The 15,393-nt window shown below is 38.2% G+C and overlaps 1 protein-coding gene across 12 annotated transcripts in view; it reads right to left on the bottom strand.

Moving 5' to 3' along the window:
- Positions 1-15,393, bottom strand: part of DOCK10 (dedicator of cytokinesis 10) — a 280,915-nt gene that overhangs the window by 105,242 nt on the left and 160,280 nt on the right. For all 12 annotated transcript variants that reach the window (XR_003435547.1, XR_003435550.1, XM_027119931.1 and 9 more), the window contains exons 5-7: positions 6,348-6,420; positions 5,949-6,071; positions 5,569-5,703 (exon numbers count right to left, since the gene is read on the bottom strand). Coding sequence is in view for 10 of the 12 variants with exons in the window: in XM_027119931.1 (XP_026975732.1) it covers positions 5,569-5,703; positions 5,949-6,071; positions 6,348-6,420 (331 nt within the window). In the remaining 2 variants the exon portion in view is untranslated. The remainder of the gene's footprint in view (positions 1-5,568; positions 5,704-5,948; positions 6,072-6,347; positions 6,421-15,393) is intronic.

Below are 15,393 nucleotides of genomic sequence, written 5' to 3'. Positions count from 1 at the left end.
GCAGGTATAAAAGAGACACGTTGCTATGATAGTATTGTATCCTTCAAAAAGCAACAGGAACAGAAATAGACACTCAGGAAAGAACTAGAAATGTCCAGAGTTCAGAGCAGATCTAAAGCATCTGAGGATAGTAGAATGCAAACAAGTCTCAGGGTTGTCTTGAAAATAAAAGAAAGAATCTGCTTGACTAATTTGATGCTGTAAACAATGGGGACAGGCAGATGCAAAGCTATGTACAGTACTTATACTGGGTCCAAATTAAAAGTGGATTGAGCTGCAACCTGCTTTCAAATGCAGCTGTCAAGGAACTAATAACAAACATGACAAAATAAGAACAAAACTTGATTTCCTAAATTGCCTTCTGTACTAAATGAATTAAATGTGATTGCCAACTTCAACAGTATTATATATTAAATTTTTTAAAAAATTTGAGCAAAGTATAACAAGCCCTTGTTTCTCAAAAAGGGATATTTATAAATGAAATAAATATTCTATTCACAACTTCTCAAAAGCCAAATTATCTTTTTCTCCTTGGAGTGAAACAGAACTACTTGCAGTGCAGAGAAGCTTATGTTGGGGAAGATTACGATGCCTAAGTGGTTTTCCATCTCACTCTCCGTAATCTCCAAGATAACGGCGTATAAAACAGCAAAAAAGAAAAACCCAAAGCAGAAAACCAATGGGTCATTTTTATAATCTTGAAATGCAATTTTAAGTCATTAAAATGATAATCAAGAAGTAATCGTTTTCTTATTACTCCTCAAATTTTCCTTTATTTCCCTGAAATCAGTATCCTTTGCGACCGATGAAACTACTTTGTTCATTCAAGGTCACCACAGTCTATCTACGTGACTTCATAAATAAAAGGAAACTGGAAATATGTCCTAATGCCACATGGTGTGCTTAAGGAGTTGTGGCAAACTGGTCTCTTTCCACAATATTCATCTGGAAAAGTTTTGAAATAGACACTCCAATAAAATCACCAAAGCCAATGGAGGACTGAATATTGAAGGAAGTTATTCGAGCAAAATATGCCACTGTACCTATTATGTGGCTAGCATCTTTTACAGAATTTTGCCTTAACAAGAGAAGAGTTTTAAGAGGAAACACACAACATCAAATCCAGGTTACTGGTATTGATGGCTACCATCCATGCAGTCCTTTCCATTCTCTGTATGCTTATTTGTTCATTCATTCGACCAAGATATATTGGCTACCTTCTATGTGCCAAGTACAGAGCATTAAAAATGTTCAAGCGAACTGCTTGCCCTCATTGAACTTACATTCTAGTGTTATGTAATGTCAGGAAAAAATAAGCAATATATATATTACATATGTATAATGTAAGGTAACATCATGCAGTGATAAATGTAATATCCTTCTTTCATATGTTATCGAACCTATTGTTTGAGATGTGTCACTCGTGTTTAATTACTCAGGCATGTGCTATATCTGTTCTGTTCTCCCACAGGCCGGAAGTTCTTTGAAGACACAAACCACATCTAATTCATGTTTGGCTTTCCCACAGTGCTTTGCACAAAGCAAAAGTTTCCATATATATTTGCTGAAATAAATCTTACATCCAAAACTCACTGCTTAAATGACACACCAGCATCTATCTTTGTAGTGTTTCTTCTGCCTATGAGGCTTATGTAGGATGAATGTATGTATCTATGCAAGCATGCCCACTGGATGTATGATCACCAAAGCATTTCCTTGGGCATCTTTCTGTAACTCTGGACATTCTTCTGCCTCAAATGTAATTTTTCCATTTATTAGCTCTGTGACTTGGGCAAGCCGCTTTATCTCGCTGAGTTTTATTTTAATAAATTGGGACAGTAATAATGCATGTTCCATCAACTGTTGTCAAATAATGTATTAGATGAAGAAGATTACAGGTGTCATTCTGGTTTTTATTGTTATCATGGGAAGTCAGATTCTTTACAGCCAAGGTTTGCTAATGGGGGGTTTATAGGTCATAGTTGGCTTCTAAATTTATTTTCCTTGGGAGGTACACATTGTTTTCCCTCCCAGTTTGACTGCCTTTATATGGGCACACACAGTCTGAGCTGCTCCTGTTATCTCACAGCTGACCCTACTTCCTTCCTGTAGTGGCCTGAGCTGCAGAAGGCATCTGACTTTCTAGACTCAGGTTAAGCCCCTAAGGCCGTTGTCTTAGAACCCACATCCACAAGGTGGAAGATCAGCACCTAGGAGGAAATCAATAGCATTCAGCACCACACCACCCTCATTTAAGCCTTTATCTATCAAGTGACATCAGTCATTGTCACTGTTGAGGTAGGGACCCTAGGTAGCTGGGATTCCTGGGCTATTCACTCCCTTCGCAGTGGCAGGATCTGGAATGGATGGATGGACAAATGAATGAATGAATGAATGAGAAGACTCTCACAGAACAAGATAGGATAGCTTAGGTCCAAATAGGCCTTAGTCTCAAATCAAAACTGAAGTAGCAAAAATTGGAAGTTCTGCTTCAGACTGGGAATGAGGGGTGTGAAACAGATCTAGTACTGTTTGATGACACTACAAAAAAGTGGAAAACTACTGTTAGGTCTCTATTTTACCAAGATCCAGGAAATTTCCAATCATAAACGTCACCGGAAGTCTCTGGGTAGGAGTTTCTCTCTATTTGAAGTCGCCCTTGAAATATATTTCTAAGAATTCCAAGGATTATTCTTAGGAAAGCACAGTGATATAGAATGGGTCTGAATGAAGCAAAGTAAAAGGCTTGTTCACTCAAGACTCTTATGTGCATGAATGCCCTGAGAATGCTGGGTGGTAGGTAGCACTTCCTGAGGCAAACTCTTTGTTTCTCTTCTCTGTTTTATTCAAGGGCAACTGACAATGATTCTTGACAAAATAGGTCTGACTCATCCTATTATTCATTTGCTTTGTGCTTCTGTGTGTACGTGTTTCGTCTCCAGGCACATTTTGTGCCTGAGAACTTGCTGGAGCAATGACTAAACTTGCACTCTCTGATTCAGTATCTTTTTTTCCAGATGCAAAACTTACAAGTTAGAAAGAGCTGTAAGCAAATACATAAGAACTGGCAGACATAAGGTGACAAGGGACCTAGATGTCTACCTTCCCAAAGTGATCTCAAGAAGCTAAAGGCCCCTCCCTCTATAAAGGGTAACAAGCTCTTGATAAAGAGGAATACAAATACAGGGATACAGAGCCAAACCCTTTAAAAGATAAAATACATGTTCCCGGGTACTTGAATGGCTAATATCTATTGGAAAGTGAAGTAGGATTATTCAGTTGTGCTTGAAGGTGTAAAATCTACCTTGGAGATTCCTACCTATATGCCCATTTTTTCTATGCATCCTTCCAGCCAACCCAGAAGAGTTTATCACTGTTCCATGTTCCTAGAACATTCCATAGAAAGTGCCATTTATAGCTCCATTATAGCTCTTGAGACACTGTGTAATAGTGAGTTATGAGCCTATGTCCTTCTCTGGTCATGATTTCAGCAGGGAATTCCTAATGCTTAAGCACAGTTCCTGCATGTCATAAGCACTAAATAAGTTTGCTGGATGAATGAATGAATGAAGAAAGAAATGGATAAATTAGCAAGTTTAGGTAGATATTTCAGGAAGGTGAATCAATATTTTCTAGAAGGGCTTTCCCACGATGGGGTGTTTATCTCTTAAAGTTGTGACATTTGTAATTAATGGAAAGACTAGGAAAGGATGGCTGAGGACACACTATCTCCCAGATCCTTATCACGTTAGCACATTTATTTTGGTTTTACAGATGAGACACCAAAAATCAAAGAGCTTGAGTAACTTACTCAAGGCTCTCAGATAGTAAATGGTGAAACTAGGATTCGAACATCGACCAGTAAAAACCCCAAGCTTACGTTTTCCTTAGAAGACATTCTCTTTTCAAGGTACTGCTTAAGCAGAGACTGAAACACAGTCTAAGATGTGATGGAGAAAAGGTACCTGTAGTGGAAGGTCAGATTAGAGCACTAACTAACTGTGTGTTCAACAGAGTTACATGGTTCTTGGAAGAAGAAATTACACAATAATTCATATCTCTGCAAACTTGATACCTAACAAGGGCTACAATGATACTTCTTAGAAGATGATGACTCATTCGCTAGAGCAAGTTTGGAAGTACAAATAGAAAAGAAAATAAGTTTTTCAGCTCAATGTCTGTAAAATGTAGTTATTGATCTTTAACCTATCGTTAAAGTATTATTTCATATTTCTAAAGCCAAAGAGTCTCCTTTGTGACCAACAATAGAAAACTATCTCCACCCTCCATTAAGATCCTTATTGCCCTTTCCATAAGGAAAGCTGGCCTCTGTGGTAAAAAGCAGTTATCTTTCATTTCTAGTGGAGGGCTCAGCGACACTTCATTAATTCTTTCCTTTTAAAGTGCAGCATTATTACTTTCTGGAGAAATTCCAGATTTTAATGGATAAACCATCCAGAAATAGACTAGGCTTGAGTGACTAAAGAGAACTCTATTTTGCATTCACACATCTGAGTGCCCCTGGTATTAATCCGAAATGTAATCTCAGCCATGTAGCAAGTTATGTGAATGCCTGTAGTTTGGTGATAAGATAAAGAATTGTTCCTGGTGGTCTATGACCCTCAACCTAAATGGGCCAGCGTCTTAATGTGAAATTTGAGGGAAGACTGCTAAAACACTTATTGCTTCAATTTTTACATGAGTGAGAATAAGGATAGCTATTTCATCAAAGTAGGATAAAATTTTTGAAAATAAGATGTCCAAGTGAGGCCTATGGAATTATTTTGCTTCCCTTTGCCACCGTGGTCCATGTCAAATTTAATACTAAGGACAATACTTTGAGGACCAAGGCTTTGCAGAACAGTATTGTCTGTTACAGGCACTGTGTCTGTTTCTGAGGTTAACTCTTGAGAATCAATGTAATCCTTGCCTTTGAAGAAACCTGCTCTTTGAAGAAGGATGATGTATTTACACACTGTAAATTTACTATCTTATTACTTATTACCTAATAATAAAGATAACATTCATGAAGAGCCTTCTTTGAACGATGTGATTTACATATAATCTTACTGAATTCTTTAGCTTGGTGGATCTCCACACTGCAGCCACGCAGGTGGTCATTTTCCTCTTTGCCTTGAGTATGGCAGACTTGCTCTTGCCTCAGGACCTTTGCATTTGCTGCCCCTGCTTATTCTTTAACCTCTAGATCAAATATTTTCTCTTCATAAATGTTTTTCTCACTTCTGCAGCATAAAAATTCCTTTGCCACCTCACCATCGTCTCTCCACCTTCTGTAACCCTGTTTATTTTCTTTATTCCAGATTTTACTAATCATTCCATTCTGTTTATTTCTTTCTTTACGTATTTTCTGTTTTCCTTACTTTATTGAAATGAGTTTTGTGAAAGCAGGTATCTAGGCTGCCTTGCTCTCCACTGAATCCTTAGAGTTTGAAACAGTTCTCAGCTCATATCAGATACTCCATACATATTTTTGGAATGAATGAATAATGATTGGATGAACACACTTTTCGATTAAAAAAACTCGGGGGAAAAGAGATCTCTACTCACCTGTACCACACCTGTACAGGAATCCAAAAAGATGCAACCTTTGGGTTCTTTGGATATTTTTTCATCTTTGTAAAAATTCATGATGTAGGAATTATCTGGCAACTGAGTCAGCTGGAAGAAGCGCTTTTTGAATGACTAAATAAAGGGAAAAAAATGTAAGGAGGTAGTTCAAATTCACAGCAATTAGACTACTTCTAATTCCTTCAAGAGTGCTACGTTTCTAGGGCACTGTTCTAGAGAAGAACATCCTCCTTTCTCATAAATAAAATATGACATGAATAAAACTCAATGCAAATGGCTCTCCTCTGTTCTGTGACCGAAGTGGAGGAGGGAGTGAAGAAAGGTGGCAGAAACAAAGATGAGTCTTGATGTCTCCTTACCCGAACGGTAACGGTATTATTCACGGTGCTGTTAAAATTCCCCTTGTAGAGCCAGCCAGACTTGAAAACTCCAGTTCCTCCCATTCCCCCTCCGCCCTTGGAGGATGAGTGAGAAGTGGTATCCTGTACAGAAGACATCATTAGCATCACAGCCATCTTCTGTGAATCCCAGATCTTAGACACTGTGCTTAAAAACGAGACTCCTTTTTCTCTCTTTGACTCATCTTAAGAAATCATGTTCAATTTCAAAACACACGTGATTCATTTTATCTAAAAGCCTTCACACCAACAGCTACTGCAGCTTTAGGAGAAACTGGTCTGAATTTGAAACACGCTAGTGAAAGACAGGAGCTAATTATCCTCATGTTTTAAACATTTCACTTTCAACCATTTACTTACTTCATCCTTATCAGCATCTTCATGGTCAACCTCAAAGGAATGTGAAGGAAGTTTCTCTGGTTTGTATTCTGCTCTGATATTAAAAAAAAAAAAAAGATTCTGATGTGTCATTTGAGACATTGCTTTCAGCTGGGTAACAGCTATTGTGGTGGCTTCCTTACACGTTTTTATAAAATAATATAATCTCGTGAGGGGCCCATTTCCTTTGGAAGTATTAACTTTCCCCTTACACCATTATTTCTTATCTCCAGAAATTAAATCTCCATTTTAAACCACAGTTACTATTTATACAGATTTACACATGTCCTTTTTAATTACACAAAGGTAAGTGGGACAATTTTAAGGGCTTGGTGATTTATATTTTCCTTCCTCCACATTTTGAAGTGGAATATAAAGTACTGATATTTTCATTATCTTTTTTTTTTTTCCCCTTTTGCTTTTATGTGACATATCCAAGGCTACAGGACAGTCATTTGAAGAACCACCAGGGCTCTGGCCACCAGGCTGCGCTGCTCCCCTAACCTTGGCCTCTCCCAGAAGCCTGCACCAACATGACTTAGCAGCAATTGTGCTAGCTTTGGGGATTTCCATGGTAGCACAGTAAAGCCTCTTAGAGCGTCACTGACGAGCCCAGAGGAGTAAGAGTGTACACTTGGCCCTATAAATGGTAAAATAAGACAGAAATAAACTTCCCTTGGCTTGATTCTACCTCATAACACATGGTTGAATGGAAACCAGACAGTATCATCCAAAATTCAGGCATTCCTTTATACCTAACTAGAAAATCCTACACGGAGAGTGGCACGGGAGATGTGTTTTCTTTAAAATGATTTATATTATGTAGAAGCAATCTAAAAAGTTGACTATTGAGAAAAAAGCCCAGGGGCACATTCAGTATTCCCATTACAAATGGCTTCCTATGTTGATGATGTTCCAGATAGCAAGGGGAGTGACCAAGGACTCTTTATATGTATTCACATATGTCTATACATACATGTGTATACGTATATGTACACACACACATATATATATATTATATATGTACTCATAAAATCACCAAGCCGTGCATTCACACAGGGATTCAGTGGACTCAAACGGATTCAAAATATTCTGTACCCTCCTTCTGAAAGACACAGAGATGCCCATTCCCAGTTCACAGCAGAGAAAGAGCACAAAAAACACCGTCCTCACTATCAAACTGTAGAAAAGCCTGAGATCAGAACCACATCCTCCGTACCTGATCAATGTTTTTTCTATTGTGGTAAAATATACATAGCAGAAGAATTACTATTTTAACTCTTTTTAAGTGCACAGTTCAGTAGCATTAAGTAGATTCACACTGTACAACCATCCCCACTGTCCATCTCCAGACCACTTTTATTCCCAAACTGACTCTGTACCCATTAAACAATAATTCCCCATTTTTCCCTTTCCCCAGCCCCGGGTTACCATTCTACTTTCTATCTCTATGAAATGAACTATTCTTGGTACTTCATATGAGTGGAGTCATGCAATATTTGTCTTTTTTGTGGCTGGCTTATTTCACTTAGCATAATGTCTTCAAGGTTCATTCATGTTGGGGAGTGTATCAGGATTTCGTTCCTTTTTAAGGCTGAACGATATTGGCAAGAGTTTGTGCTCCCAAAGTCATTTCCATGAAGGTGTCCTGGATCTACAGAATTAGGACTGTCTTCCTGTAGATGTTGAGCGTACGTCTCTTATGATGCTTGCCTGGTTCTGTTATTTGGACTCCTGTCTTAGCCCTCCAGCAGATTATACATTTCTTAAAGCCAGTGACTCTAATAAAGTCCCATCTACATCTCACTCGGCTTTTTTCTTTCCTGTTGTAGACATGATCAATATGCGTTTGCTGACTGAATTATTGAGAGGCAAGGTGAACAAGGATATCACAGAAGTGAGATAATATGAAAAGGTATAACTTAAACTTTTGTTTTTGGAAGGCTTCTTGGCGATGTTCTTTTTAGCAGTAGGACACATTTTTGGTGATCAAAATCCTAAGAGGCACCTCCAACATGTTAAATAGGTTTTTAAAAAGTATCTTATTATTGTGAATTTATCCTATAAATTCAAATTAATGAAAGTCCCTTGCTACTAAAATTCATAACTAATAAAAATAAAGCTATTCTGGGGTACACAGTACTTGATATTGAGTGTTATAAATGATATCTAGAGTCTCACTTCAGTCCTAATTCCAATTTATTACTCTACTTTGTTTCGGTTCCACTGTCTTGACAGGACATCCCAAGACCCATAGATAAGTAGTTGCAGATGGTAACAGTTTTATTTCAAAGCCAGAGGCTTGAAAGAAGAGTGGTAGGAAATGTGTATTTCGAGGTTATCATCACAACAGGTTCAGAAACATGGTAAGGGTAAGTGATCAATAAATACTTGTTAATTAATGTGTATGAATTTACTTGCATGGGTATGTGTTAGTCCAAATTTCAAAAACATATTAATATATAATACAACCTTCCTCATCCATGATTTATTTGCAAGCTCAAAAATATATACCAAGATAACAGAGATTTTGTACTGAAGTCTAAATATGTACTAAGTAGCATATTGCTTTTTATTCAAACGTATATGTGTATAATCAGACTTTTGGACACAAATACTGGGAATCCACATCTAGTCTAATCTTGTTATTTTGCTGAGAAGAAAACGAAGTCCATAACAGTTACTCACATAAACACATAGTGAAAGAGATGGGGTCAGAAGCCTTATCTCTGAAACGATACTTCCTGTATCAAGGACAGATTAGTCCAAACCATCTTTAATAAGCATGTTAAGTATGACTGCAGCCATTTTTCTCTTGCAAAGGATCCTGGTGTACCTGTAGTTCTTTCTCCTTCTTGCAGAACCTTAGAGATACTCAAGTTTGGGCCAACTGCCACTGATGTTAACTTGTTCTGCCTCTTTTGGTTAGGGTCAACCTTATATGAAGGCAGAACAGGTAACAGACCACACTGTTTTTTTGGGACCACTGGGAAATTCTTCCCATCCCACCAAAAATACTCCTCTTCTCCTTAACAACATCTTGACGCTCCTTGAACCAGAAGCAGTTCCTTTTGCCTTTTCATTTGATGGGCAAAATAAAGCACGTAAACACAACCCTTTCCTCAACCCTTACTCCTTCCAGAGGTGACACACTGCCTGAGATTCAGAGGCAGGTTCAAAGGGCTTATTTCAGAGCAATTATTCAAAGTAATTTGTCTGCAGAGGAGGAGACATGAGTGTTCCAGGATTCTTAAAATGATGGCAGGGCAGTAAAGGCACTATTAAGGAAACATCCCAAGTGAAAGATAAAGGGATGAGTAGGGAAAACTGAGGATGAGGCAGCAAAGACAAACTTGAACTGGAAGGTCAATGTTTGGCTCCGGGGTGGCCCTAAATTATATGCTAGTCCTTTCCTGCCCATCTCCCTTTGACCTTGAGGCAGTTCTATTCGTTTCTGAATTCTTTACTCTGTCCTCTTTTGCCAGCATGGTTTATCCTTTCTTTTCTTTCTTACCAAAGAATAATTTTATAGGCATTTGTTCTTGATAATTGTGGCTTGCAATAGAGGCTATGATCCACAGTCCAACTCTCATTTTTGCAAAGATAGTTATAAAAGTGTAAAGAAAGGAGAGAAGGAACAGCCTTTCAAACTAGCAATGAAATAACAAACAATTAAGGAAACAAAATAGGGTTTTCATGAATCTCAGTGTATAAGGTTAAATACTTGTGAGGGTTTTTCCACAAATCTCCCATCAGAGAATTGAAAACAACAACTGAGATAGCCTATAAATGATAGCCAAAGTTTCACAAAAGTCCATGATTTTAAAGTGACTTATGCACAACTCAGCTGAAAATGCTGTATTGACAGGAGAACGGCTCAACAAACTATGGTAGATCCACACACAAAAGGAATGTTACTCAGAAGGGGAAAGGAGCTACTGATACGTGCAACAACATGGATATCACTCAGAACATCATGCTGAGTCAAAGAAGTCAGAAACACAGGAATACCTATAGCATGATTCCAAAAACTAAAGTTCTAGAATATAAAGTTCTAGAATATGTAATAGCAATCTGTGGTGAAGAAAATCAGAACAGTGGTTGTCTCTGGGGAGAGAGGGAAGTAGGGGTGGGGACTGACAAGGAAGGGGTAGCTATGAAATCTCTGAAGGTGATGATAACGTCCCTTATGTCAGTAGGGGTTTCAGGTGCACAGGTGTATTCATAGTCAAAGTCATCCAGTGGTTCACTTACAACTTGTGTCTCACCTCCTAAAGTTTCCCTCAAAAGAAAAAAAAAGTAAACTGTAAACATATATGTTTCTAGTTAATGGTATGCATTCTAAAGTGTTCAGAAAGGCAGCAGACAGTGTGTTGGTACTTTAAACTCAATTTGAAATGATCAAACTAGAAGATGGACTGGTGGATGGCAAGAGGGATGGGTGGATGGATGCATAATGTCATTAAATACATCCAGCAAAATGTAAAAGATACATTCTAGATGGTGAGAATATGGGTGTTCATTGTATAAGTTTTCCAACATTTTTTGTATGTTTGAAAATTTGCATAGTAAAATACAGGGGGGATTTTTTTAAAGGTGTTGAAGAAAAATGACGTTTCCTGAATTTTTTTTAATACTAAGCAAAATTTTAAGAAATTGTGCAAAAATATATATATCTATTCTCAAAGAAAATAGTGAGTATGAATTTCTCAAGAACTTTCCCCTGGTATGTTTGAAGGACAGATGATTTTGAAAAGAGAGAAGGCGGCTTCATACAAATACTAAAAAATTTTTTTTTAATTTCCCAAATGTTACGATATTACAATTTGTGAGGTCTCCAAACTCTTGCATAAAACCAAACTTTAAGTTTTCCTTTCCAGTTCACTTAAGTATTATGACTCAAAAATAAATCATAAGGTATGACAGATAAAACCAATGAGGTCACTAGCAAAACTCAATCAACTACATTAATCCTTAGTCATATTCATGCAGACCTTATTGTTCATTAAAAAAAATGTGCAGACCAGGGAGTGTCAATATAGGTCATATCTAGGGGTGTGGGATGGGTGAATGTGCATGCTTTTCCATTGCTGGCTTTCCTTAAATCTGTTTGCTTGATCAAATTCACTGTGAGTTGAGAGCTGTGTTAATTCTTGGAGGCTATTCCTCCTTGTCACTAAATGATCCAGTTTCCAGATAGTACCTGTCACATAGAAGACCTGCAATAATGACAACCACGTATCGGAAGATAACTCCCCAAGCTGAGTAAGCTCGCCTTCTAAGGGAGGAGAGAGTCGGTAATTAAGCATAAACAAACAAGGTAATTTCCCTGGATGAAAATGGTTGGGAAGAAAATTAAAGAGGAGAAAAGAGTGATCCAGGTAGGGGTGGCAGAAGCCAGGTTTAGAAGGGGTGGTCACAGATGGCCATTTTGGTTGAAAATGAGAAGAAGCCAGCCATGTGATGATCTGGGGGAAGATCATTCTGGCACAGGGAATGGCGAGCAAAGGTTTTGAGGAAGGATCAGGCTTGCAGCATCCAAGAGTGGACCGCTGGTGGGGCTGGAGCACAGTGAGGGAGGCAGAGAGACAGGAGGGGAGGTCAGCCTTGTAAGAAAATGCCCTGCAGCACACTTGGCGGAGGGTTTAGACATGGGTGCTACTGAGAGCTCTTCTTTCCCGTTCCTCTTCCCACTGACCCACAGGGCACGGCCTCCTTGTCCTTAAGTAACCATCATCACTACTCAGTCTCATATCTGCAGGGCCATTAAGCATGACCTTTCTCTCTTCTGGATGTCATTAAAAGATAAGCACCTCTGGCTGTTGAAGGTAAAATTCTTCCCCCAAGACCACTGTGGGTCTCTAAGGGCCTTTGGGCTCCAGAGACAGAGGGCTCAGCAGGGGCCTCACCTTCCGGTGATTGGACCCAACGTTAGTTGTCATTTCTGGTCAGTCTTATTTCTCATTTCTATACCCAAATTACCTCCTATACCTCATATAAAGAGTGTGGAGATGCCTGACTGGAGTGAGGTTGGGGGCAAGTTACTAACCCTCTCGATGCTCTGCATTCCTTTATACAACAGGGAAAACAGTTCCTACTCCGTGGGGTCATGTGTGTTAAATGAGATAATGTACATATGGCACCCAGCACATTCTGGCTCACTGTCGACACTCAAGAAGTGTTCTTTTATTTAAAAAAAATTGGTTCCAAATCAGCCCAACTATACAGGTTCCATTTTTTTTTTTTTTCTTTTCTTTTTTTTTGCGGTACGCGGGCCTCTCGCTGTTGTGGCCTCTCCCGTTGCGGAGCACAGGCTCCGGACGCGCAGGCTCAGCGGCCATGGCTCACTGGCCCAGCCGCTCTGTGGCACGTGGGATCTTCCCGGACCGGGGCACGAACCCGCGTCCCCTGCATTGGCAGGCGGACTCTCAACCACTGCACCACCAGGGAAGCCCTATAGGTTCCATTTTAATTGATCTTCTATCCATCACAAAATATACTCTATGAAATTTTCTTCTTTATATCCACCCAGCTGTGGTAAAACTTTTAAGTATGTCGCTTATCTCTGTATTTTAGCCTGCGGATTAATGAAACCTGTGGCATCATATTTGTTTGTTTGTTTCACATTTTTTAAATTGAGGTATAATTGACAGATGACATTATGCTAGTTTTAGGTGTACAAAATGATTCTGTATTTGTATATACTGTGAAATAATCACCACAATAAGTCTAGTTGACATCGTTACCATGCATAGCTATGAAGAATTTTTTTGTGTGTGATGAGGACTTTTAAGATCTACTCTCTTGGCAACTTTCAAATATTCGATACGGTATTGTTAACTCTAGTCACCAAGCTGTACGTTCCATTACCATTGACTTATTTATTTTATAACTGGACGTTTGTACCTTTTTGATCCCCTTCACCTCACCTCCGACAACTATCAGTCTGTTCTCTGTATCTGTGAGCTTGCTATTTTTTTTTTCTGGTTTTGTTTTTGAATTCCACATATGAGTGAGATCATATGGCTTTTGTCTTTCTCTGACTTATTTCACTCAGCACAGTGCCCTTCAGGTCCACGCATGTCGTCAAAAGTGGCAAGATTTCATTCTTTCTTATCACCGAATAGTATTCCATTGTGTATATATGCCACATTTTCATCCATCGGTGGACACTTAAGTTGTTTCTGTATCTTGGCTAGTGTAAATAATGCTGTAATGAACATGGGGGTGTGTATATCTTTTCGAATTAGTGTTTTTGTTTTCTTCAAATAAATACCCAGAAGTGGAATTGCTGAATCATATGGTAGCTCCATTTTTAATTTTTTGAGGAATCTCCGTACTGTTTTTCGTAGTGGCTACACCAGTTTACGTTCCTACCAAGAGTGCACAAGGGTTCCATTTTCTCCACATCCTTACCAACACCTGTTATCTCTGGTTGTTTTCATAATAGCCATTCTAACAGGTGTGAGGAGATAATTCATTGTGGTTTTGATTTGCATTTCCCTGGTGATTAGTGACATTGAGTATCTTTTCATGTAGCAGTTGGCCATCTGTATGTCTTCTCTGGGAAAATGTCTATTCAGATCCTCTTCCTATTTTTTAATAAGATCGCTGTTGGCTTTTTTTTTTTGCCACTGAGTTGTATGAGTTCTTTGTATATTTTATGTATTAACCCCTTATCAGGTATATGATTTGCAAATATTTCTCCCATTCAGTAGGTTGCTTTTCATTTTTTTGATGATTTCCTTTGTTGTGCAGAAGCTTTTAAATTTGATGTAGTCTCATTTGTTTATTTTTGCTTTTGTTGCCTTTGCTTTTGGAGTCAGATCCAAAAACATCATTGCCAAAACCAATGTCAAGGAGCTTATTGCCTATGTTTTTACCCAGGCGTTTTATGGCTTCTGGTCTTATACTCAAGTAGTAAATTCATTTTTAGTTAATTTCATGTATGGTGTAAGATAGTAGTCTAGTTTCATTCTTTTACTTGTTGCTGTCAGCTTTCCCAATGTTTATTGAAGAGACTATCCTTTCCCCATTGTATATTCTTGGCTCCTTTGACATCATACTTTTTTTTATGACATTCTTGTTTCCTAGGAACACCAATTTCAGTGCCAATTTTTATTTCTAATGTGTGAAGTCTTTACATTTTACATTCTAGCCTGAAATAAAGTCTCTCTCCAATATCTTCCTATGAACAGACACTAAAAACATGAGGTTCTTAAGAGTGGATAATAGCACAATTTTAAATTTAAAGACTAAAAATGAGGGAGATGAACACATATCATTTTTCACTTCCCCATAATTCCAAGTTTTTATTTTAAAGCCTCAGCAATCCATAAAAAGAAATGATCAGCTTAAATTGGTAGCAGACATAGGAGAATTCTTCTAATCCAGGAGGCATGAAAATGATTTACTTCTAATAGTCTCAGAAGGCCCAAGTAAATTATGTTCCCACTACTGACCTGAATATGTGTAGTCTTTAGTGGGAAGTGCTTAGCTTTGTAAAATCATTTAAAAAATAGTTTTACTATTCAATGTTACAGTCTTCATTCGTTCAGGGGATACATGAGGATTATTCTAGAACTTCTGATTTTCATTTTGAACATATCATATAGAGTTCATACAGTTTCTCACTTAGCGGCAGTTTTATGCTTCCCTTTCTTGGTAGCAACTTCCACATCCTTTAGTTAAAGTCAGGGAAATTTTCAGCAATATTTTGGTTACTTTTGCATTTCTTCTCATGAGATTCCTTCTCGTGCTCTACAAGAATTCCAATTCAACAATGATATCCAGACCCTGTTCTGACTGGAGGTGCCTTCTCTATTGTTTTCACAGAGGAAGAATACAGTGCATGTGAATTTTTAAATTAATTTATTTTTCTTTATGGCATCATGAATACAAGAAAAGATGAACAGTGTTTGGGGAAAAAGCCGTTAAAGATTTCAATAGACCTAAGGACAGCAGGAAGGCATTTATGCCAAATGGCAGCTGAACTCCTCTTTCTACACTCTCTCCCTTTATATGCAGT

The sequence above is a fragment of the Aethalodelphis obliquidens genome, unplaced genomic scaffold, assembly GCF_003676395.1.
Source record: "Aethalodelphis obliquidens isolate GAN/ISIS:26980383/991018 unplaced genomic scaffold, ASM367639v1 scaffold2, whole genome shotgun sequence".
In the NCBI taxonomy this organism is placed as follows: domain Eukaryota; kingdom Metazoa; phylum Chordata; class Mammalia; order Artiodactyla; family Delphinidae; genus Aethalodelphis; species Aethalodelphis obliquidens.
Note: the sequence above shows the minus strand (reverse complement) of the source record. Positions and strands in the feature narration are given on the sequence as shown.